This window comes from Lutjanus erythropterus, chromosome 21 (genome assembly GCF_056507025.1).
Source record: "Lutjanus erythropterus isolate fLutEry1 chromosome 21, fLutEry1.hap2, whole genome shotgun sequence".
NCBI classification, from domain to species: domain Eukaryota; kingdom Metazoa; phylum Chordata; class Actinopteri; order Lutjaniformes; family Lutjanidae; genus Lutjanus; species Lutjanus erythropterus.
Window position 1 is genome coordinate 21,402,930 of NC_139337.1, and position 26,564 is coordinate 21,429,493.

Below are 26,564 nucleotides of genomic sequence, written 5' to 3' on the forward strand. Positions count from 1 at the left end.
GGACAGGAATGACAAATAGTCTTAATGACAGACGACTGAGTCCTCACGGAGAGCTGCAGCAAAACAAATAAAGGAGCAACACAACTGCAGCCAGCTTGGGTTAGAAAGAGCGGTGTGGCGGTTTCATGCAGTTTTGAGTGAGGTTATGTTTCACAGTGGCAGCCATTTGTGTGGGGTAAGAGAGCACGCTGGTGGCCTTTTGCATGAGGTAAAAGTGACCATTGGAGATGGAGAGGCTCCAACGGTGTATGGCAGGTATAGAAGCTTCTCAAAAGCAGCTCACTGTCAACAAGACAGAACAAAACACACAAATACAAGTGGTGGTGTCAGGCAGGCAACATGACAGTACACAACACATATCTGCATGCCACAACAAAGCTTCACTGAGAATAATTAGGACTTACAATTCAAAATAATGGCAGCAGATAACATGCGGGTTAGTAAAGCATTCCAAAACAAAATATAACAAAATTTAAAATAGACAGGGTTGGATATGTGCCATGTGTCTCTGCACCTGGATTTCTGGTGGGGTCAGAGGTTTCCAGTTGTTGGCTTTGAGTTGGTGGAGTTCATCAAACTTGAGGCTAATGTTCTCGATCGACAGCTGGAGCATGTCCCAGAAACCTGCCAGGTCCTGGGAGATGGGCCGTGGGTGTGCGTTTGGGTTCTGATGCACAAAAATTGCACGCATACACAGATGAACACAGGAACTCACACATAAAACACACATTGTTACTATGTTTATCATCACGCATTTTTTGGAAAGATGCTGTTGCTATCTGATTATTCAGTTTTACAGCCACTGTACGAATCACAGAATTACCTTTTAACAGAATCAGTGTTATTTTGAATTGGAATTGCATATTTTTACATAAATCAGGCCCCAAACTAAACATGCAACAGAGTTTCAGCAGTTCCAACAAGTTAAATTTAAAACCTCTTTAAGACATGTAAGAATTCAATTCAAAGGGACAGTTCATCCCAAAATCAAACATGCATATTTCTCCTGGTCTGTAGTGCTATTTATCCATCTACATTGTTTTGTTGTGAGTAGCAGAGCTTTGGAAATACTGGCTGTAGAGATGTCTGCCTTCTTTCTAATATAATGGGACTAAATGGCACTTGGGTTGTGGTGATCAAAGCGCCCAAAAAATACATTTTAAAAATTCAAAACCAATGTCTCTTTCCACAAATACTGACATGGTTACTCAAGATAATGCATGGACGTTGGACCTCGTGAGCAGTTTCATGTAGGAACGACTTTCTTCCTAGTAGAACGAAAGTAGTTCCAGTAGATTCTACTGTACAAAGAAAGTAGTTCCTAGAAAAAACTGTTCTGTGGACTATCTTAGTAACAGGATTGAGATTTCTGGAAAGAGACACTAGTTTTGAATTTTTCTTTTTTTTTTCTTGAGCACCAGAAGCCAAATGCCATTTAACCCCATTATACTGGAGAGAAGGCAGACATCTCTCCTGTCGCTATCTCCCAAACTCTGCAACTTTAATTCATTTCTTACCCTCTGTTTTGAAACTTACATCTACTGCGGTTTAGCCAAGTCATATATATTTCTATCTATATGTCAAATCTATATGTCAAGTACTCATCTTTCATTCAATATAAGTGGAACACTGATAAATAAACACTCTGTATATTATTCAAAAACAGTATTTTATGCACTTTAGAATTAACAGTCAGGACCAATAATGATTTCACAAGTTACCTTTTCATGCAATGGCAGAATTTCTCTGTTTCCAAATGACAGGTGTTATACATCTACATAATGGGTGAATTATTCAACACAGGTACTTATTGTCACTCTTGGGCAGAAACCTTGTATGTCCAAAACAATTACTTTTCAGGAAATGAAAAAACCCTGTGTTATTTGTAAAAGCTACAGACAGGTGTATCATAGAGGGTGACCAATAATTGATTTCAGCAAAAAAAGGAGAAATATGGAGATACAAGAATTAAAACATAAAGGTGCATATCTGCATTAAAAAGCTGCTTCAGTACAGAAATGTTAATATGAATATGATGATATAATAATATTTATATTATTGTTATCAGTATCTAAAAATCCCTGGTTGTCAGGCTCTAGTTTCACACAGCAGGTTCTATTTTTTGTTCACGAAAGACAGTAAGGGTGTGCAGATGCACACTCTACACTGGATGCATAGTAAATGAGTGCTGGCCCGGCCTGTCAGGATGATTTGTGCAGGATGATGTCAGTGTTGGGGTGGGGGGAGGGGGGCTGGAGGGAGCATGCAGAGGATGAGGTGACACATACCAGATTCTCCTCACACAGCTCCCGGAACTGCTGGAACTTCTGGGACATCAGCAGCTGGGCACTCCCCACTGCACTGCGGATCTTCCCCAGGACTGCGGAAAGACACGGACGCACATGCATGCACACACACACACGCACACAATTCACAATGCAATTACTCACCGAGCCGCATACTGCAGGCATGTTGCAGTGCTAACAGAGAGGCTGCATTTGTAATGCAACAGAAAAGGATGCGCTAGATTCCTCTTTTATCTGTGCCTCTAAGGAACAGAAGTCATTTAGGACAGTCAAATAATTACTGAAATGTGCTGAAATTACAAATCTAAAGACATGCAAAAACAGAAACACTACATGAACACAAAATTAAAAATACCATGTTTAAACCCGATATGAAATAATAATTTAGTTTCTGCCATGTGTCAAAAACAAAACTTAAAACTAAAGCACATGGTCCAAAAATAATGTAATGTTTCATTTCTGTCACAATACACATTTGATAGATTGTTCTGTGAGAAAGAGAAACTGTCAGTGCATTAGTCTATATGAAGATAACAGCATTAGAAATCTAAAAGACTTTTAGTTGATGAAGGATGACAGGTGAGGGTACACAATAAGAAGGCATGATATTTGAGTTATATATGACATATATGTGTATATTTATATTTACACTGCATATTTGTCTGTAGTAGAACAAATAAAGGATTATTTTATCTTTATCTTTTATCTTTATTTAGATATTAGATGCTGAGTTTATGTTTTGTCTTCTAGTTTGTTTTTGTTTTGTTAAGATTGTGGGTCTTTGTTATGTTGATGTGGAAAGTGTATATTGTACATACTGAAAAATCAAAATAAAATCTTATTAAAAAAACAGAAACTGAGACGGGGAGATATGAATCTGCACTACAGATACAATGTCTTTAACCCCTTCAGGATGTGTGTGTGTGTGTGTGTGTGTGTGTGTGTGTGTGTGTGTGTGTGTGTGTGTGTGTGTGTGTGTGTGCACATGGTAGCGTGGGATCTGGGAAAACATAACCTTGAGACAGCCTCCTTGTTCTGCACGTTCTGTGAGAGAATCTCTTGCCTGGAACCACAACAGCACGTTGGCTGCATAAGCAATGACATTTTGGGTAAGATGTGAGATCAGCTGCTGCGCAGCACAGCAAGGACAGGTATATAACTACAGTCCTCCTGCCTGAGGCTTGTTTGCTCACTCTGGTATGTGCATGTGAGTGTACTTGCATAAAACATATTCAGACGTGTGTTTACAGACATGCACTGCAGTGTGTGAGTGCGCGTGTTACGTCAATATCAAATAGTTGCCTTGGAGGAACACTGAGAGAAACTCCTTCACTGTGTTTGTGTGAGAGATCATTATACAGTGTGTCTAGAGGACAGATGTGTGGCAGCGGCCTATTGATAAGTATGCACGGTATGTCTGTGGAGGCCAGAGGGCCTGAGACACAAACAAGAAGCTATTGTGGTCCGACAGAAGAGAGAAGAGAGGAGAGGAGAGGAGTAGAGAGGGAAACAGACCTAATATCAGTGTACAACAGACTTTCTTGTCTTCATATGTTGGCATTTAAGGGGTAGTTTCGATTATTTGACGTAGGTTGCATGAGGAACTTATCGATAATCAATCTATCAGCTACAGCAGAGGCCAGTTGAAACAACCCAGTTAGGAGAAGCAGATAGGAGGACCAGCATGAAAGCGAAGCACTGTACTGCTGTGGACAGAGTCTTAAGAATATTTTCACCACTTTACTTTGCTGTCAGACAGCGTTTTCGAAAGGGAAGCTGCTATTATATAAGGAGTGATAATAATCATTTCAGAGTTTAGAGTTAAACCTCTCTTAAGTGTACTTATTGCTGATGATATCTCTGATGTTTTTGTTAATTTATGAAGGTCACACAGAAGCACCAGTAAAAAAATTGAGACTCTTTCATAACCAGTTAAAAACCAGTTGTTTTAACCTCCTTTTTTCCTTTAACGTAACTGCTTTAACTTTCATGCTGGTACCACTCTCTGCTCCTCTAAACTAGAGGCGTGTTGACCGCAATCTACTGTAATTAATACACTGACGATCAATAAGAACCTCATACAACCCCACTTCTGAGGTTGACCCCAATCTGAACAATCCCTTTAAGGCTCTATGACTCAACTCACTCTCATCGGGCAGCTCGTTCTCCATCTCATCCTGCTCCATCTGTTTACACCAGCCCTCCATACGCTCCGTCTCGGCCTGCAGCAACTTGAGGAACCAGCGGCCGTCACGGGGGCACACCGACCGTCCAACGGCCTCCAGAGCTTCCTGCTCCGGCTCAGCCACACTGTCCATCCAGGGGTCCGGAGGAGGCAGGATCGAAGGGTCGAACCCCACCTCCCCATAGTCATCACCAGCACAAGCATGGTAGTGGTTCCCCGAGCCCTGGATGCTGACGGTAGATGTGGCGGCGTCGCGGGAGTGTTGGCGCGGCATGGTGGCAAAGTGACGCGACGGCAGCTCGGGGGCGTCTGTGGGGCCGTCGAGGTCAGCCTGCACAGCCGTGGTTACGCTGTTAGAACGGGTCATCCTGCGGTAACTGAGAAGGGAAGCAGAGAACATTTTAAAGATCTGGAGTTGGGGGTTGAAAATATAACCTTAAATAAATAAATTCAGATGCCAAAAATACCCCGAAGCCTTCTCCTTAAGGAGTCATTTCCTGCTCACTTTAGTATTTTTTATTTATCCCCTCATCTTACATACAGTAGTCTTATTCTTAAGGCATTAATTTAAGTTGTTAAGCCGTTGCACAAAAGACCTTAGCAACAAAAGTTAGAACTGACTCTATCTTAACTGCAACATGGCCAAATTAATGAGGATAAATTGATTTTGTATGAAGTAAATTCTGTTATTTTTCTTCTATAGCACATAAGGATACACTCTAAATGAGAAGACTAGTTATGTAATTAAACATGCTGCATGTTAGTTAGCTTGGCTATAACATTACTCATGTAAGCTGTGAGTTAACTTTTAGTTATTCTGACAAGTGTTGTTGGATTTCTTCCTGTAATCTCTTTTTTTTTTTCACCAAAACAGACACGTTCTCGTAATTTTTTTGGACCTCTTGGATGAAGGTGAAAACATGTCATAAGCCCCCATGCAAGCAAAAAAAACTCTGCTTTAAAATCTCTTTCAATGCAGTACATGCCTAAAGGTAAGCTTTTAAGGGATTCTGTGAAACACCCTTATGTAAATTCCTCAGCTCGTGATTTCATGTAATTGATTACTCCTATTTTGTACTAATACCACATTAGAGTGCCCCTTTCAGCAGTAATTATGATAATATTGTTTACACAGAGTTCTTGGAGGAGCTCCCGGTATGAAACAACTAAAATGATCACAGAAATCTCATAACTGATAGTGATGAATAGCTTTTGTAGTGTGGAACGTCTTTTGTGTGTGTGTGTTTTGTCACCTGGCTCATTCAGAAGCAACAGAGTGTGCAATTGTCTGTCACACCACAAGCCCTGCTCTGGGGCTAATACACATACACAAACAATACATGCACACAAACACACACTCATGTATAAACACACACACACACACCTGGGACCCTCCTCTACAGCTGGGTGTGCCATGTCGTATTTGGCTCAGAAGCTTTGTGCCGCTGTCGGGCAGCCTTTGCCAAGTCCCTTCACACTCTGTGCAACAGCACACACACACTCAAAGATTAAATCAACACACACACACACACATTTGGCTACGTTCTATAGAGCAGCTCACCACCCCAGTAATGAATGGGACGCCAGAGGGACGCGGGTGTTTGGAGGGGAAAACTGGCCAGCTCAATGTGCAGTGATTGGAGGAGCCAGCAGTTTAATCAATGCAAGATTACAACTCAAAGTGGTACACGACTCAGAGCACATATTTTATTAACACATACATAAATGTACCAGAGAGATGCTCACTGAGCCACTTACAAAACAAGTAATGCACTTGGATAAGCAGAACTGGCACAAACAGGGGCTCCAAAGATACTAAAGTTGTCAAAAGTATTGATCCGTCAATAATTTTCATTGCTGCATGTTTAAAATGATACAATATCTGTTAATTATAGCATCCAAAGTTCTCATTCAAGGCCTAATTTTCTTTCTGTCCTGCCTGAAATTTGGCTTGCAGCAAAACCAGATAGTGTTCTGTGACTTTTTCTGTGCCTGCATTGTGTGCAGGTTGTAAATTAGAAAAAAAAGTCCTATTCTGTGCTTAGGACTTCGTATCAGCTGTAGCATCAAAAGATGTATCAAATATCATTTTTATGCCTCTGCAACAGCGACAGCCGAGCCCAGAGCACATGTCTTATGGTTGTCCATCCCATTCTTGTGAACACAATATCTCAGGAAGGCCTCAACGGAAATTCTTCAAGTTCAGCACAAATGACCACTTGCACTCAAGGATGAGCTGATAAGAAAGGTCAAGGTTAGGAATTCATCCGCTAATTATGACAGAATTTAACACAAATCTCTAAAAGGATAAAATGACATGGTTTTATATCCAAAAGGTCAAAGGTCAACATCACTATGACATCATAACGTTCACCTCTCTATCAGTCCTCTGTACTCCTCTGTAAAAAATAGCCTGAATTGAGGACAGCATGTTTCTCACTGGAAATTATTCACTGGAATCAGACACGTATAGAGATAACTTCCATTTTGCCAAAAATATACTTAATACATTTTATTAAATTCCTTCAAAGTCTTCACTGAAGCACATGACTGCAAGAGCATGATTCTAGATTTATTCTAGCATTGTATCTATGCCTAATTTTCTGGCATCGAGACAGCTCTACAAGATACAAGTAAAAGGGTAAACAAAAGCAGAACAGTACACATTTAAATTCACATACATCCTCATGCAAACTTGTAAACTCTGGTATACAAAGCATGCCCCATCCTACTGTTAGACTAGTGTAAGTTTATCAATGCATGGCAAATAAGCAAGAAGTAGAGAGAAAAGAAACTGAACTGCTAGCCTGCTCCAAACATGCCCACAATCCTCTCACACGAAACCTCAGCTTGACCTGCCTGCAGCACGACACACACAAACGATCACAGCTCCATCACGTCTTCCCTGGCCCATCTCCGGACGCACACTCCTCCTCGGCACTACCCATTCATCTCTCTGCCTCCCCCCTTTTCTCATTCATCTCTCCTGTTCCGTGCATGGCAAAAAGAGAGAGCAAGACCAAGGGAGTGGCTTCGGGTTAAGATCAAACACGGCGCGTATGTGCTTTATGTGTGTACAGCAGCGGCTCTGCGAGTGTGAGTGTGTGTGAAGAGCAGTTAAAGAGTAACTCCTGCGAGCAGGTGTTCAGTTCTAATGACCTCAGCCTGCTTTCTATCAGCCAGCTAACAACTTCCTGCAGGGGCAGAGACGGGCAAGGCCAAACACGGCCCAGACAGAAAGACAGACATATCAATAGACAGTCAGGAGGCCAAAGAACAAGGAAGGGCATTTCAAGAGAAGAGTCATGGGGGAAAGAGGAGACTGTAAAACATGAGGAAAGTATGCAGGAAAAAAAGCAAAAAAAAAAGTCCATGTTCTCATTACATTCATGTGGTGAACATGACGGAAAGTTGTAAATCACAGCAAAGGTGGAGTCTTGAATTCCATCTGCTGCTGCTTTCACAAGGCCTCTTTACCTCTAGGTTTGTTGTTATAAATCTTAATAATTTTCCTCTCATGTGCACAGAGCACAGTTTGAAACACAAACAGGAGGAAATACTGAAGCATCTATAAACTGAAAACAGCCTGATGTCTTATTTGGATATAGAACAGAGTGCCAGAACACATGCTGGATGACACAAAACAGCATTACACAGTCACCGGTGCTATTACGCACCACAAATTGACATTTAAAAGTTGCATATGCACCTTGGGCCTCTTGTTTGTTTGTGTTATGCCAGTAATGAAAAACCTCCAGTCATTTAGGACAAAAACAAAAAGACAGGGAGGTCTAGTTGTGCCTTAAGTTGACTTTTCAAGACGGTGGTGCATATGGTTTAGTCACTAGCACCATGAGCAATTCTCTACTTCTCCTGTGACTGCAAAGCCATCTGGTGACCACCAACTCAAGACCCTAAATTTACAAGGCCCTAAAAATCCATCAATCCATTGACTTCTTTCTCATGTGCATATTACAGCAGAGGTGGCAAAAGTACACACATTCTTTACACAAGTAAAAGTGAAAAAGTACAAGTCCTGATATGCGATCAAAGTATTAAAGTAAAGAGTCACCCTCTGAGGGACAAAGCTAATTGAATCTCACCTTTTCCGTCATGGTTGAGTCTCTTTCTTTGTCTGTTTTGTCTTATTAGGCTTTTCACATCAATTTTCATCTTGTTTCGTCTGTCATGCATGATATGCACTTATGGATACTCTTTTGGAGACTCTTTTCTATGTATTATTGTCCCATCAATTTAGAATGAAAGAGGTCTTGATATTGGGAAGGCAGTGTGCAATGATGGAAAGTAAATTAATCAATAATTCCCCCCAAAAATGCTTTAAAACTATAGAGACAAGCCTGTTTCTAAAATGTAAGGAGAAGTACAGATATTTGTGTAAAAATGTAGGGGGTAAAAGTAAAAAGTTGTCAGATGCTTAAGGCTACTACAAGAAACTTTAGTATTGTTTTGATTTTTGAGTCCACCGTGGACAAAAGCAGGAATGTTTCCACCATAATAACAACAAAAACTAACATGGAAAATAAAAATGATCCTAAAACAAATCAACTACGGCTTCATTTTCACTGGCTGACGTACTACTTACTGTGACTTGGGACCTGGGAAAATGTAAACACAGGCTTGTTTAATCTGATTTCACCAAGAATCCGGTGGCAGGCATTGAAAATAACTATATAGAAATAGCCTGTCTGCAGATGGTCTTGTTTGCCTATGTAGGTCATATATATCAGTATTAAGCTGAGACTGTTTCATAAAAAACTTGTAGTAGCTTCAAATGATTTAAGATACTTTAAATTTCTACTTAAGTACAGTAACAAAGTATCTGTACTTTGCTTGTGCTTCTATGCAACAGTTTACTCTTTGCACTTTTTGCATGTTTATAAGATACTTGCAGTTTTTTTCATTATAAATGCACTATCATATTGATAAAGATTTAAATAGTTAGCATAAATCAATTTAAACACTTAATAGGTTGACTGCTATACAGGTTTGAGGGAATAAATAAGATATATGAGTAAAAACATCAGCATCAGTCCCAACATTTCAGTACATAAAGAAGTCTGTGTACAGACAAGCACGTTGTTTGTTGTGTTCATCTCTTTTCCAGCTCTTCCACTCCCTCCTAGTTAATCCCAGTTCAAACAGCAAGGTGAGGTTATGACCTGTGACTGCTGCATATAAACACACAGACTCTCTCTCATACTGGTACACACTCTAACACACATACTCGTACACACAGACACAAATAAGGGAGTTTGAGCAACGGAGCGAGGCTGTAGGAGTTTGGCACTCTCACTGTCTGGGAATCCAATGTAGGGGGCAGCATGCCCAGACCTCCCAGGTACACACACACACGCAGACACACACACACACACACACACACACACACACACACACACACACACACACACACACACACACACATGCATGGAGCAACACACACAGATGCATGCCAACAGGTAAACAATCAAACGTGCACCAACAAAAATCACCCCCAGCCTACTCTAAACATTAACCACAGTTCTGCGCTGCCTTACGTCCAGCAGACTAGAAGGTGTCTAGATGAGTTAATATTTGGCTTGGCAACTCAGGGAACTCAGAGCTTGGTCAGTCAGCTGAGACCTCCCCTTTCAGAAAGCCCCTCACATTCCCTGACACTGTGAGAGTGTCTGTTTTAAAGCACTGGAGCCAGCCCTTGCTGTGACCTTTGATTAAAGGTGATGTCTCTTTGAATTCCCAAAGCATGCCCTGGCTACAGCACGTAACCAGCACCGTGGCTAAATTTGTCAACTTCCCTCACCAAGCAGAAGGTCAGTGTTTTGACAGGGTGAACTAAAGCAGACAAGGAAACCATAAATGCCTGTGTGTCCCACCACTAGAGGCCTCGATAAGCCTGGTGCAGTGTGAGCTAATGAAACAGCATGCACACTGGGCTGCTTCTCCTCAGACTGGGAACATGTTGCAGAGTTGGAGGCTGTGGCTGACAGCACAGCAGTCTCTCAGTACTCTCAGAACTAAACAAACCCAATAAAACTCCCTCCCTCCATCCCTCCCACACACACACAAACACGCACACAGCCTCAAAGTAGCCTGAATCACAATGACTGGAGCAACAGATGGCTGTCAACTCACCCCCTCCACCTTCCCAGCTCCCTGCACCACATCCTCTGGCCCAGCTGTCACTTGGGGCCCCTGGCTGAGGGGGCTCTGACGCCAACCAACCCTCAAACGGGGACAGCTGCTGCGGGGAAGCCAGTGCAGGGGGGCAAAAGCATGCGCTGCACACTACAAACCTCCCTCTGTCTCCACAAGTTGTCTTCCTGTTCATGTATCTATCTCATCCCTCCCATCAGACTTATCCAGTTTCACTTTTACAACATCCTTCTTTTTGTCTCTCTACTCACCATCGCTCATCCTCAACCTGAATTCCTATCGACTGGAACTTGGACTGCTCCTCTGTTGGCCCTCCTTCCTCTGGGTCCACCTAAGAGGAGGAGAAGAAACTGTCAAACTGCATGCCAGTGCTTGGTTGCATAAACCTCCAAGTTTCAAACTTAAGTTTGTTCTCTAAGCAAAATATTTTCCAAAGCTAAGGGGTTCACTTGGGAGCACTCCATACAGCTTCTTTGGCTGTCTCCTTTGCTTAAGTGTTTAGATTTTCACAGCAGTTACTCACATAATACAGCACATGGGCATTCCTGTTACCATGGTTACGCTTCACTCAGCATTAGCTAACACATTTGGTTAGCCTCTGTTAGCTAGCTTCTACAAAATGTACATAATCTGAAATGGATTTTACCTTGCCAAAAAAGTACATAGAAGCAAAAAAATCTGTCAAGATTCAATAAAAGCAGGTGTTAATATATGAGACAGAGTTATGTTAACATTTGGCTAGCTAGCAACAAGTAGCCAAAGGCTAGTTTTCCCTGTTCTGAAAAACCTGTCTTGGTATGGCCTCCTCCTCTTGAATGACCATAAATTCAGTCCTTGTCTTACGTTCCACATATTATTTACCTTTTAAGAAACTGTTATGAATCCCTTAAAATTTTTCAGGAAAATGGTCACTAATGACCTTCTAGCGACACAAGAGGCAATACTTAAGTAGCTAAGCTCTAAGGGGTTTCCCTTAAATCACACAGGAGGAAATCCTTATGGCGATTTTATGCATTTTATTTTTTCCTAGGGCATCCTGAGATGTGCTGCAGTTTAAGGGAAACTTAGCCTAAATGCTTTTATGCAACTGGCCACAGACATTTATTTTAGAACTTCAACAAGCTCAAATCCTCATCCACAAACCTGGATCCCTATGGAGAGGCACTTGCGGAGCGCTTCCCTCTGCGCCTTGCTGTCCGTGGAGACGTGCGCAACGGCAGAGGTGGTGGCGGTGGCAGTGATGGTGATGGTACTGTTGGTGACGTGCTGGCTGGCGGGGCCGTGCACCTGAGCGTTAGCAGCCTCGATGGCTGCTGTCAGGGCCTTCATGCTGTCGATGCTCTCTGTGGAATTGGACAGACCCGGCTGGGAGCTGATGCCAGTCCGTGGGCCAGAGCCCCCGTCCATGTAGGCATCCTGGGCAGACTCGGTGCTGCTCTGGGCCGTGATGGATATGAAGGGTTTGGATGGGGTGGTGCGTGGTGGGACGGGGGGAGGTGTCTTCTTGTAGGTGGTGATGCATGATGACACTGCAGAGGGTAGACAGAGACACAGAGATAAATGATGAGTAATCATAGTGTGCATATAAAAGATCTTATCTTCTGTTCACTCGTCATCACAATGACAACTATACAGCCTGTGCAAACACTTCTTCTTTTTTCTTTTGTGACTCTGGAGGGAGATTTTAAAATAATAAAATAAAATAGTATACGGACGCTATCAAACATACAATATTCAGCATCCTCTAGGAGCTGCACATAGGCAGATGGACTTGCTTAAAGCTCTTGAAGGCATTTCATTTCCCATCCAAGGGGCTTCTTCAGCTCTAACTGATTGATGGCGAGACTCTCAACGTGTTAATGACCCCACAAGAGTTTAACTACCTGGTACTCCCCATGTGTTAGTTAGAACATAAGAAGCCTCAGGGGATGAGAGGTGAAATGTCTTCAAGAAACTCAAGCAACCACTTAGAGAATACCACGACCTGGATGACACAATTACAGCAATTACAGCAATTGCAGCGTTACAGTAAGTAGAAATATGTGAATGAAAGTATTAAAATACTGCATGCATGCATATTATGCAACACAGAAAATGTGGAAATCATGGGGAAGGTGAATGAAAATATAATCAAAACACATAATTAATAAAAACACTAATAAAACATAACTTAATCCACTGCCTTAGAAAAAAATGAATTGGTGACAGCTGACACCCTGACACTTTACCCAGACGTCCTAGGTCCCTGCGTTGGAGTCAAAATGGACAGTAGATTAGGGCCAACTTTAACAAATCAGGGCCTCGTCTAGTAATAGGATTAGTATGTCAGCCACTTGACCCACTGATCTAGATGGTTAAGCCCTCTACGCACTTACTGTACACATCCAGGACAATTTTCTAGTGCTGAATATAGCCCTGCATGCTTGTCTGCCTTGCTGTTGTTTGCACACGTAATTGCACAAAAGTTAAATGATATTTATAATAAAGCACAGAAGTTAAATTATACTGCAGAAGAAAGCCGGAGAGCTGAGTACACTCTAAAGGCTTTGTTTTAAATCCAAGCAAATAGATATTTAAAAAAAAAAAAGCATCATAGTGCTGCTCAGCAACACTCTCCCTCTTCTGTCAGTGCTGTCTCCCTCTCAGGTTACAGCTACAGGTCCTGCACAGACAATGGAGCCTCTCACACACATTGACTTGACTCAGAAGCCTGTGTATAGAAACTTGCCATCAGACAAAAAAAAAAAACATAGCCTGTCTAAAGAAAGACAAAAACAGCCACCACCTAACTACATTATGCCTTGGAATCTCCTTCCTGGCCTGGTGCTATCATCAAAACTAGGTCGCTCTCCCTCTCTGCTCTGCGGCAAAACTAGGACAGCGGGTTTCCTGGATCCCTTTAATCCCTACAAAAGACAAACATCCTACCGTGGCGAGATCGCTGCTCTGTGTGCGGCAGACAACTGTTGCCAACCACACCCTGCACGAGCAGCCATGTCTAAAACTATTAGAGCCGGATGTTGTTTGCTTTGTGCCTTGCCATCTCGCTGACAGCTACAAAGAGGCCTTTAACATTATTGGAGGTGAACAGAGGGCTGACTTCATCCTCTTGGTTCGTCAGAGTCATCCACCCAACCCTCTCTCCCTGCCTCGCCACAGCAGTGATTGGATGATCCCAGATGAGATTTCAGTCAGGTTTTGACAAGCTGGAAAGTCCTCAGACGGGAGCCTTGAGATTAGATCATAGTTGCTAATATGAGTGTCTTTGATGGTGGAGTAGCAAACCACAAGAAAGACAAGAGAAGATGACTTACTGTATTTCTTTCTGCAGCTAAATGTCATGTGTATTTCTTCTGAGAGATACTGTATATGCAGGAATTACTGCCAAAGTCATCTCAGGGCGGAATCGTCTGAGCATGCCACGATATGTCTCGACTTTTCACAGATGTCTAGGGAATATGACTGACATCCAGGGCTAATCTCCGCAAAGGTCACCGAGTACAGACCCACAAGAGAACAAAAAACTGCACAGCGAACACACACATGCACTCACGCAGAGGGCGAGGGCGAGGTCCTGCCCCTATCAGCCGTGGAGGTTCAAAGGATAGAATGTCAGCCCCTTTCAGAGCTGCTATCCCCTGAAGTCATCTAAAAGTCATGCTGGATGACTGTATATGTGTGTGTGTGTGTGTGTGTGTGTGTACTCCTCTCAGGCCCTGAGAAGGGTTAAAAGAACAGAGGGTTTTCATCCAGTCAATAAAGCGCCGTATGAAACAGGAGACGACGCGACGTGTCCCACCTAGCTGTCACTGTGAGAGCCAGATGCGCAGGAGAGAATGACAGGAGGTTTTGAATGCCGAGACAGGTTAAGTAAACACACTCAAGAGTCTCAACATGCCCACACACACAGGCCGGCACACATGCACACGCAGACACAGAGTCTCACAAATAACACTGACACAGCTCAGCTTAATGTTTCAACCTCTCCACATCAAGGCAGACCACAGACTTCCTGCCACTGATATGCTCTCCGTCCACCAGGAGCTGCTGTCCACAGCGACCAGGCCCAAGCCAGTGACAATGTAACATCAAACATTTAGCAAAATAAGTAGATTTAGGATGGGTTCACACCAAACTTGTTTAGAATTCAGCCCTGGAGTGTTTATCCCCTTGGTGTGGTTCATTTGGATCGGTATGAACACCAGACTCAAACTCCGGTCTCTGATCCATCTACAAGGGGTGGTCTCGGTTGAACTGGAATTCTAATCAGTTCATCCTTGAGTCCAGGTGGAAATTTGTACCAAATATGCAGAAATTCCATCAATACATTCTTTCATTCACAAGAATGGGACAGACATGAGGTCAAAGTGACCATGAGGTTAGATCTTTGACCACCAAATTATAATCAGTTCATATTTGAGTCCAAATGGACATTTGTACCGAATTTGAACAAATTCTGTCCAGGCGTTCTCAAGATATCACATTTACAAGAATGCAACCCAAAAACATAATGCCACTGGCTACAGCTGTCACCAGCAGAGAGGCATAAAAACATTTTCTCTTCCTGCTTTGGTGACTGTTGAGGCAGTTACACATTTGCTCCAAAAATGTGGACTGACAAGGGGCAAACCTGGACTCACAATGAAATTAGACATGCGTTAACACTTACTGTCTTAAATGTTTATGTCCCTTTAATTGCAAAAATAGATTTGCATGTTTGTAATCACAGACTGAATAACAAATAATCGGACGATATTTCCACAACATTATTTGTGTTTACAATTACTGGACCATTTAAGTTTTGCCATTATGAAAGCAAACAGGACCAGTTGTAAAATTTAAACAACGAATCATCCTTACATTGGTTTGATTAAGGAACCAGACGTTTAGGTGTGAACCTACTCTTACATTCATATATTAGAAAACCTCCACCTTCTAATTCTCGCCTGTCTGACAATAGTCAGTGGGAAGCATCTGACCAAAACAACTGTCCTGATGAGACAGAAGCCAAGTTTCCAGTTTCCACGGAAAAGATAAGACAACAGTTCGACCCTCCTGCAGCCATGAAAGCATTAGACAGCTCCACTGCCCTGGACCTCCCACACACATAGACAGTCAAGGACAGGGTGAACTAGGAATGTGACGCAGGATTCCATCAGACTCTTAAGGAGGAATGTGGAAAGCTCTTTCCACCCAATGCAGATAAACACTGACGATGAGTGCACAAAAAAGTTTCTCTGTCACTTCATAATATCAGGTTAGCAGAGGAACTTAGATCCCAGATAAAGAAAGACATCAATCATATTCTCCCAGGAACAACTTCCTCACTTAATGGAAGTGGAATTGTGGAATTTCATCTCCCTTCCCTCGCAGAGGTGCAGCCCGCTGCGAGCTTTGTCATCCCAAAGAGAAGAGTTTGTGAATGACAAAACTCTAGTGGCTCTCTGCCAAATCCCTCTTTTGACAAATGCTTCAAAAGTCCCATGCCGACAAGTTGGTGTGAATAGCAGTTCTTCTTGGCAGAGCACCCCCCTCCCCCCCCACCTCTGGGCTTGATAATATCAAAGAAAGCCCTCATCCCTCCCCTGAGACAAAGCAAAGTCTCCATTCATTTCTGCAGCCCTCAGAACAAAAACAGACCTGCTAGCCACCTCTTTCTTTTTTTTACTCTACTGATCACTGTGTCCCATTTGTGTCTGCATAGGTGTATGCTGTTTCCTTCATTTAATCATCGTGTTCATGTCACCGGACAGATTGAAGGCAGGCAGCTGCCTTGTAATCTCCAATCTGTGTATCTGTGATAGGCCACTTCAAAGAGCAGACGGTTTGGTTTAAGAGGCGAGCTAACAGGAACGGGCTCCCCCGCGCGGGGGCCAAGGGCAAATCCACCACCCAACCAAACAAATACAAAGGCCCGGAAAGGGGGCGGTCAGTATGGGGGAACATTGACAGCTGAGCCCAGCTGCACTGTGTTTGGGATGAGGGTCTGCCAGAGGGGAGAGGGCAGAGAATAGTGAACAGAGAAGAGAGAGCAAGAACAAGACTGAGGAGGAGGAGGAGGAGGAGGAGGAGGAGGGTAAATCAGAGAGTTAGTGCCTGGCTCCGTCTGCTCGCTCTCTGTCCATTTGTCCGTCTCCCTCTCTCTCTGTCATACACAAACACACACACACACACACAGAGAACCAGCTGGAGTCCTTTGTGATAGCGTCACCATGGTGACACATAGCAACATGAAGTTTGCCGGGAGGCTTGGCGTTTCACCAGCAGCAAGCAGAGGGGAGCTTCTGTTGGCCATTTGTTTACCTTGACAGGGTACAGTGCAGCTGCACTGACACTCACCTCAACACCAGCCAACACGAAAACAAACACAGCAACAATGGGTTAACTTCAAAATCAAATAAACACCAGGATAAGAACAGAGGGAGAGCAAGTGGGTGTCACCGTGTTGCAAATGAATATCTAATAATGTTTTTAGCCCCGGAGCATCAGCTTTGTGCAGCTGAATACTGAACTCTACCAACCAGTTTGTCTTGGATCATTGTTAAAGGGTTGTCACTGGGTCACGAGATTACAATAACCTTAAAGGTTCACAACATGCCACATCACACTGCTGTTGTGAACAACAATGCAGCAATATGAGGCACATCCTAAATTACTTAACATGGCCTCTAGTAGACTACCACAGCTGCGTTTCCACCCAAAGCACCCAGAACATTTAGTCCCAGGAACTACTACTGTTTTTCTTTCCACCGTGTAACCGTTAGGCAAATTAGTCTACTGATGTATGAAAAAGTGATGCCTGTTTTTATACTTAATTTTTGCTCACAACTATGCAACAACAATGACGCCATATAAAATGACAAAGCCTGGACTTTGCCATCAACCTATGTATCTGTCTCTGTTCAAATTGTTTTGTTTACTAGCGGTTTTCAAAAAACAACAAAGACTAGAGTTAACTGTCATATTTAATCTAGGGCTGCAATGTTTATAAAATGTCCAAACATACTGAAAAATGTTCATCCCAGTTTCTCAAAGATTAAGGTGATGTCTTAAAATGTCATCTTGAAAACACCATTTTTGCATTAAAAGTGACAAACCAAAAATCTTCCATCATTAATCAAAATAGTTTAACTTTTTTATTTTTTTTTACCATGAGTTGCTAGATTTTCCTTATACCTAACATGGTATTTTAATTGCACTGGGCAAGCAGGCAGGCCTTACTGTTGAGCCATGTGCATGCTTTCCTCTGTAAATTCATGTTGATGTGTCAAAGCAGAGACAACAAAAGACATACAGGATTGTGGCTGCAGATTTTTAAAAACTGGGGCTGAAGTAAAATTCGGCAAGTACTCGACGAGACAAATAAGTAATGTTCAGTGCTGCAAGCCCCACTCCCAAAATTCCTGTACTTTTGGAGAGCTCTACTCCCCAGAAGGGACTTTCTGGAGGGTGAAATAATGTCCCTTAACTTAATTTAGACACTGGTCCCTGCAGTGGAAAGACACCAAAGATTCCAAGTCCCTATGGAAAGCTGCTGCAGTTGAAACACGAGTATTGAGTAAAAAATGAAAATATTACAAAAAGCCTCAAGTTTTGGAGCTGAAATAATCTAAATTAGCAGGTTTGTTGCTCATCACTTATCACTGCTAATCAGCTAATATTATAGAGACACAACAAACCCTGCACACAACGTATACAATAGTCCTTTAAAAGTCCTCTGACTCACCTGAAACCCCAGCAGAAACCCTCATGTCAGTCTACGACTCTCAGCCGCCAGAGGTCAGAGGTCACCAGAGAGGGTTTCTGCTCTCCAGATGCCTGAACTCTCTCAGACACAATAGCTCACTGTGTGCGCCTGTTGTGTGTGTGTGTGTGTGTATGTGTGAGCATGAGGGGCAGAGCGCCTTTTAAAAGAAGTATATTTAGCATGTGTGAGTGCTTGTTAGGGAGGGAGTTTCAGTGTAAAATGGTCCCAAAGTTGTAAACATCCTGCACTAACTGCAGCATTAAATTGTTTTTTTCTTAAGTTAAAACATAAGCATGCATATCAGCAACAAACATTTGTTAAATATGCCTCCGGTGTCCCCCGACCTAACAGTGCTATCAACAAAGCCGTGTGCTCAGTGTGCCCCTTTTTGACAGAAACCCGTGTCAACAGTGGGTAGCTGCTCTGGCAGGCCTGTGTCTCCTGAATGACTCGATAAGAGTGTGTTTACAACTGTCAGCCACCGCTAAATCTGGCAGGCAGCTGCTCCCTGTTAGGCAATAGATTCACTTCACTTAACCCACTTTCCTGTGCTTCAAGTTCAAATAGAGAGCCTGGTTACCTGCATACCTCTTTTATGGCCTGACTCTCTCCTCGCCCTGTCAATCAGTGACAGGCAGGGAGAGACGCGCTGAGAAATCAACGGGGGAGGGGAAATAAAAATCCAGAGTTCATTTTCAAAACAGTCTGCAACGCTTCATTTAAGGTCCCTACTTCTTTGGAAATTCAGGCTGGGTTGCATCAACGAATACCTGTATGCATGTTTTTTGTTGTTGTTTTGCTGTGTCAGACTGGCTTCTGTTTTTATATACCGGGCATTTTTATGTCTGGGCTTTTGCTTTGCATTTTTTAGTTAGTGTCTAAGAATGCAGTATGCTCTTTATATGTCTTCTATCAACATAAATATTCCTTGTTTATTTGTTTTGCATACGTTGTTTTATGAGTCTCTGTGTTGCTTTTTTTAAAATAGAACTTAAGGGTGTTCTGAATTATGTTTCTCTTAACATTAATATTCTCTTCTGCTTTCTATTATGATTCTGCAGTGTGATGATTTTTTTTTCCCGTTGGGCTTTTACTAACTGAAAACAGTTCTGATACAACAAAATTTTAATCTAAACTAAATGTGATACAGCATTAGCTTTAAACTTTAAACCTACACTTGACTTGGCTAACTTTTTTAGCTAACTAGCAAACAACATTACGTTTTATTAACTTGTTAGCCAGCTAGCAAACAATGTATCATCTTATTAGGAAATACAGAGCAGCTGAAAGTTAACAGTTTTCCTCATTTTTTTATACTTAGGCGACTAAGTCTAGACAACACTCAAATTTATTATTTATTTATTTACTTTTGAAGTTGGCTAAGCAAGCATCTCTATACTGATTTCTATTTCTGTTTACATTAATAAACTTTACTAAACAGATTTACAAATTTACTACACAGAGATTAGTTTATAAATGCACAGGCACTGGAATCTGGATTTACTCATTTTAAATCTAGTTTTGCTAAACTCTTATTAGAACTACTCTTACATTAAATTCATCTTTGTTGGTGCAATCCAGTCCTAGCGTTTTGAAGTTCACCTATGGGGTGAACTGACACCGATCTAGAAATATGCAGCTGATTGTTTTATATCCCTCTGAAATCTCAAAATAACTAACATTTACTCTAACAGCAGTGTAATTGTCAGCATCCACACTGTAAATAGCAGCTAGATGACATCTGTTGCACTGTCAGGTATAATCATCCGGGATTTGGTATAAATATGTAATCCCAAAGTTCCTCTGTGTACAGTACTGAAGCATGTGAGCTAATCTCCAGAAGACTTTTCTTACATGAAGGGGGTTTTCTCATTAGACCTGCCCTGTGACGGCTCCAGGCCGTTTCCATTGTTCTAAGCTGCTCCTTGGCGAGGGCTTTATCCTGACTAGTCCACAACCACATGAAGAGACACATCAGTCTTTTGTTTCTGTCCAAAAGACCTGCCTGCAGGGGGTTGAAAGAGAGAGCACAGTTACTGAACATAAAGAGAAGGAGAAAAGAGGGAGAGAGAGATAAAGAAAGAATAGCAGGAGGAAAAAGTCAGGGAAAAGGAGGAGAGGACAGAGGATAAGTTTGCTATGCTGTTTCCTTCTGTTCCTGTACATTCCAGCTGCTTTGTGGGGCATAAACCTGAGCATTAGCCCTAACGCTAAAGCTAACACGCCCACACATCTCACGCATGCTTTCACTGCACTCATTTCCCACAGCATTGCTCACCGACTGACTGAGACTTTAAGTAGTTGACTGGCTCGCTGTGCGCAATGACACATCGCCTGTGCCGGCAATGACAGCATAGGCAACAGCAACAAGTCGTAACATACCCAAAAACAGAATCATGTAGCCTGGGGAGATTAGTTAGTCATCAAATGAAACTGACTTTGTGATTGAGCAGTGAGTAGCTGCATATAAATCCCAAAATATGTTACTTGTTAAACCCAAACACACAGAGATAAAATCAGAGTGAGGGAAGAAGAGAGAGCAGAGGGTTGATGGTAGCATTTTGTGTTGCTAAGTGGATAGTACAATCCACTTAGGCCAGTGTCTACTACACTAAAAATACCCCACAACAACACAACAATGTTGCCACCACACTGTCTCCAAGTGCTAAACACAGCTCCCTGATAAAACGTGACACACTGTCCACAAGAGCAGAAAGTGTACAGGAAAACACAACCACAAGCCTGGGGAGTAATGGACTCCGGGACAAAACAGCAAAAAGACAAGAGGCTGACAAATCTACACTGTAAAAAAAAAAAAAACCCAAAAAACCAAATGGAATTTAGCTCATTAACTTAAAGTATATATACAAGTTTAATTACTCAAGTCAATAAAATCTTCTTGTATTTATTTTCATTTTTTTAAAGATTATTTTTGGACTTTTTTTGCCCTTAGTATGATAAGATAGCTGAAAATATGACAGGAAAGAGGGTAGAGAGAGGGGTTGACACATAGCAAATGGGTCGCAGGCGGGAATTTAACCGACAGCCACTGCAGAGGACTGACAGCCTCAGTACATGATGCACACGCTCTACCGACTGAGCTATAAGGGGCATCCAATGATTTAATGTTTTAGCTACCAAACAATGTAGTAAGTTTTTAACTTCTTAGCCAGCAAACGTAATGTATTTAATGTATACAAAAGAAAGAAATAGGGGTTGATGATTGTCCTTTCAGTTTACCTGCTTCAAAGTGGAAGAACAACCCCACTGAGTGGCCGGGGGTGGTATATCTGGACATACACATCTACTTTATTGAATCTCGAGGAAATGTAGTGAATTTCTTACATCTGTCATTTTTTATGATGTTATTTTGCTGTTCTAGTAGTCTATTCACTGTGGCATTATAGTAAACTAATTACATCACCAACATTAACATGCATGCAAATTATACTTTTTTTTCCTCAATTTTGTGTCGGCACTTTTATAGTGCTTGTTTTCACATAAAAGGGAGCACGGTTGAAAAACTAACTCAACTTCTCTTTTCTAATTCAGTCAACTTAAAATTGTAAGGCAATTCAGCCACTATCTATTTTTCAAAGGTTAATTTTTTACAGCGTAGAGACACCGGAATCAGCTTTAACTGAGAGGGCTGAAACACAATGCCGATGTCATGTCATTACATGAAGGATCACTGCTTGCTGCAGCTGCTATTTACATATAAATGCAGCAGAATGTGGTCAAAAGTTCACTTCTTCTTCTTCTTCCTTCCCTGGTTTGCATGCAACAAGCGCTCTGGGGATCAACACCAAGCAGGAAAAAAATAAAAAGTCATAACCTGATTCATAAAAAGACTGGACACAAAAAGTAACAGGAAAGCTGGCTAACGGCTTTTACAAGAGTTTACTCTTCCAGGAATGCCGTGAAACATCAGTGTTGTTTCACAGTCGTGAGTTTTTTTTCCTCCTCGCATTCCTTCCCCCTTTTCCCCCTGTTTGACGTTCTTTGTCCTGACCACTTGCACATGGAGGCGAAAGGAGACACTGGCGGCTTAATCCACTGCCAGAGGCATGCTAAAGCCATCTGGGCCCAAAACCAAACGTAAGGGCCTTCTGCGTCTCCTATATGAGGAAAGAGGAGGAACAGGCGGGGGAGGACGGATGGAGAGAAGGAGATGGAAAGTTAAGAGCGAGGAAAATGAGAGAAAAAAGACGGCGAGAGAAAGGTAGGAGGAACAAGAGGGGATAAGTGGGGGGAGTTTGGAACAAGAACCAGGCTACACTGACGCATACTGTCTTTTGTGGTTTCCAGTCCTGACCCTGTGACCCTATACATCCTGTCGAAGGGGTAGAGGGGGCGGAGGGAAAGACGAGATGGCAGCTATAGGCACTGGCTGCATGTACGTGCATCTGTGTGTGTCCAAAGTAGCAGTGCATACAGCATGCATTGGACTAAATATGAATATATCTGGGTAAATGCTACAGTCTGCCTTTCAGGTGTGACTTTTCACACCCCTCTCCCCTCTCCTCTCCTTCATGTGTTTACATCCACTCCCTGCAGAATCTGGTTGGGGAGGAACAATGGCCTCCAACATTCCCACTCTCCTGCTGAGAGCACTCGTTTGTCTCCTGCATTCCTTTCCCCATTCATCTCTTTCTCTCTCTCCCCTCCTGGACAGGGAAAAAAAACTCTTAACGCGGGGGAGGAGGGGGTCTGCGTCTTAAAAACCTCCTCCTTTCCTCCCCGTTTTACTTGGTTAGTGAAGCAGCAAAGCTCAAAGAAAGGGAGGAGAAAGAGGAGATGCATTCTTTCTCTCCCTCTTGCTGTCTCTCAGTGTGTACCAGGGCCGAGTTGTGGCTTATTTTTAATGACTGGTTAAAAAAAAATAAAAGGGGGAGGGCTTGGTCTCTCTTCCCCGCCGGCCGCTTGCTTGCACACAGGCTCAGTCACTCAGACGCACACACACACACACACACACACACACACATACACACACATATTACTGTAGCCGAGTCTGGGACTTTCACAGAGAAGTCTTTAATTTGCACTGGGGCCTGGCCTCCCACACTGCACAGCCCAAACCACCCACTTACAGCCGTGCACCATTCCTCTGAGTTACTCCAACATTTACTCCCTCCCCTCCTGAACAGTGAAAGCAACATGAACTCTCGACCGCACAATTTAGCTGTCAAGTAAAGTCCCAAAACTTGCAATATTCTGTCAAGAGAACAGAGCAACAAGGCATGTTTGCCTTTACATTTTTTCAACCCCTTGAAAAAAAAAAATCAATTTAACTCCTCCAGTGTTTTTCAGTCATCCGGGGCTTTGAGTTTGCGGGCCCTGCCTTGCCCAGCTTTAGCATGCAGGAGCCATGAGGATCATCCACAGTCAACACTGAGGAAATCCTTTCAGGGCTTTGCTTTTCCTTTGCTCCTTCTGATGCCAAAACACAGACAGGAAGAGCGAAAAGGGAGGAGGAGTGGGACAGTCCCTACCTGACAGGGCAGCCCCCTGTCCACTTGATTAGACACGCCATAATGTGCTGTTTACATCTCAACATTTGGGATCCTCAAAGTAAAGTACAATGTAAAAAGTAAACTATTTGTTGTAACTTTTTTGTTGTAATTTCCTTTTACATTTTCTCAGTTTGAAAAGTCAGTTCTTCATTTCCCAATCAAAGTATTATCCAAACTGCAATATGGCCATCTGCAAAATACAATTTAAAGTTAAATATTGTTGTTTAAGGGTATTGGAGATACACAGGAAGTTTTCATAATATAAGTTTTTTTCAAATTATAAAAAAGAAGGATCTCAAAAGGGGTTTAACTCTCAAAAAAAATGCATGCTGAGTAGTCTGCTAATATGCTGATCATGTTTCTTAAAAATAATTTAATGAGTTGACTGAACTTTATACAGCAGATTCATTCAACTCACCATATGTTCTGAGGTCTTCTGCAAATAAATACCAGAAATTTTAAGTTGATTTTGAATTTTAACTTGAATAAATAATGTCTATGTTGACTTAATGAGAAAAGATTAGTTGATTCCATTAAATTACAGCAGGGTTCAACATTACTGTTTTTGGTTTTTTTTCACTTGAATGGTTGAGCAAGTGGGTCCGAAATGCACTTGCTCAAAGCTAATTTTTATTTGCCCCTATAGAAATATTTTTATTTATTGGCGGTTATCAAATAACAGCAAGGTCTAAAGTTAATTGTCATGTTTAACATAGGGCTGCAACCTCTATAAAATATGAGAAAATAGTGAAAAATGTCCATCCCGTGTCCAAGGCGATGTCTTTAAATGTCTTATTTTGTCAGACCAAGACCCCAAAATAGTCAGTTTAATAGGATAATAAACAGAAAGAAGCAGGAAATCTCATTATTTGTGAGGCTGAAAACAACATGTTCTGCCATTTCTAAATGAAACATTACTTTTCACTTAATCCATTATGCTGTAGTTGAATACTTTGATTCTTTTTTGTTTTACCACCACCACCAGTTGGACAAGTGTGTTGCTAGATCTAGTAGCCCAACGTGGCATTTTACTTCCACTGGGCATGCGGGCAGTCCTTGTTGTTGAGCCCTGTTACTCTATGATTTTCTTCACAGTGTACAGATCCCTTCTTTTTTAGCAGTAAACTGGTGTATGTGTTCTTGCTGCAGAGTGGGGGGACAGCAGGGGTCCACTGCCGCAGCCATTCTTTGTGTTTGCCGTAGCCCTGTCAGCTCCTCCCTGCGCCCCTCTCTCATTTCTCTCCTCCTTCTCTCCTGTCTTGTTTCAAACTAAGAGCAGGAGGAGAGGAATGAATGACATTCTCTTGCTTGCGCTTCCTGTGTCAAAAGAAATCCAAACGCTGCTCTTCCTCCCTGAACGGCTATAATCAAAGCATTCCAGGCCATAACAAACTGGGACCAATTAAGTCGTAAGTAAACCTAAACACCTAACAGCCACTAACCAAAGCTTTGTGTCCTGCAGATTTATCCACTTTAATTCCGCTTTAAAGCATGTTCAGGCAGGAAAACTCAGTTGATTCAGGTCACGGAAATAGGAATACACAATAATTACACGTGATTGATAACTATGATAAAGCAAGTCCTGCACAAATATTCAGCAAGTGCCTACAGGTGCAGTTTAACTGCATAGGTTACTTTGGATCACGTTGCATCAGAGCATCATGTTACGTGTTATTTGGGTCATATTCAACACCTACAGGTTGGACAAGATTGTACAAATTTGAGTGGAAACATGCTTCAAAGCAGCTGAGGCTATGATGACATCTAGTGAAAGATTTCATATTGCATGCCAAAGATTTTCTCTTTTCTTTGCCTACATCTGGACCAGAACAACATGATTCACTTCAAATCAAATTAAGATTATTTCAAGTGGAGGTTAAGCAGGAAGACCGACAGGAACAGGCTGGAATAACAGGTAGTAGAATCCACAGACGCAACGCTTTGGAACTAAATTAAATTTCTCTGCATCTGCCCATCTGATGACTAACACCCTTGAGCTGACACTGAGCCGTATGAAAGAGATGCTGAGTGTTTTTCCTCCCTCGTGTCAGTGAAAGAGCGACAGTGCAAGTTCCCACTGGCTCGCATTCTCAGACAGTCGTGACAGGATGAAGTAATTACTGAGTGGTTGACACACCAGCATGGCGAGGATTTATCTACTCCAGGAAGAGAGATAGCCAAATCACAGTTTACCCACATCGAGCTCCCAGTTCAGGCTTGATCCTGCAGCTGCAAACTAGGACGCCACACACAGACACTTTGACACTGCACAGTCCCATGCATGCACCAACACACACACACACGCTTAAAAAGCTCCATCTAGGTACGACTGCCTGTCACGACTGGTGCCTTTCTCCTTTCTTTTCCACATGTGTCACCACATGCCTCGACCAAGCCCTTGTTTCCTGTCAAACACACCTACTTGCAGCATCAAAGCGGGTGGAATGACAGCATTATGCAGGTGTGTGTGTGAGACACAGCAACAGAGAGAATCGGAGAGACAGATGACACCAGAGTACTGTTTAATTTACATCCCCTCTTTGAATAATAATTCCACCTTAGAGGATGGCAGCTTTGATCCGCTGACACACAGGTGTATTTCACATGCAGCAGCAGCATACGTTGCTAAGGCAGGGCTTTAT

General features: G+C 42.3%; 1 protein-coding gene across 3 annotated transcripts in view; it reads right to left on the reverse strand.

The window, feature by feature from the left end:
- dlgap1b (discs, large (Drosophila) homolog-associated protein 1b) overlaps nucleotides 1–26,564 on the reverse strand; it is a 130,518-nt gene that overhangs the window by 4,522 nt on the left and 99,432 nt on the right. For 2 of the 3 annotated variants that reach the window (XM_084746882.1, XM_084746881.1), the window contains exons 7-11: nucleotides 11,806–12,191; nucleotides 10,914–10,993; nucleotides 4,453–4,868; nucleotides 2,289–2,380; nucleotides 515–667 (exon numbers count right to left, since the gene is read on the reverse strand). In XM_084746882.1, coding sequence (XP_084603008.1) covers nucleotides 515–667; nucleotides 2,289–2,380; nucleotides 4,453–4,868; nucleotides 10,914–10,993; nucleotides 11,806–12,191 — 1,127 coding nt within the window. Of the gene's footprint in view, nucleotides 1–4; nucleotides 283–514; nucleotides 668–2,288; nucleotides 2,381–4,452; nucleotides 4,869–10,913; nucleotides 10,994–11,805; nucleotides 12,192–26,564 lie in introns of those variants that run through there. The other variant, XM_084746883.1, reaches the window with a different exon arrangement.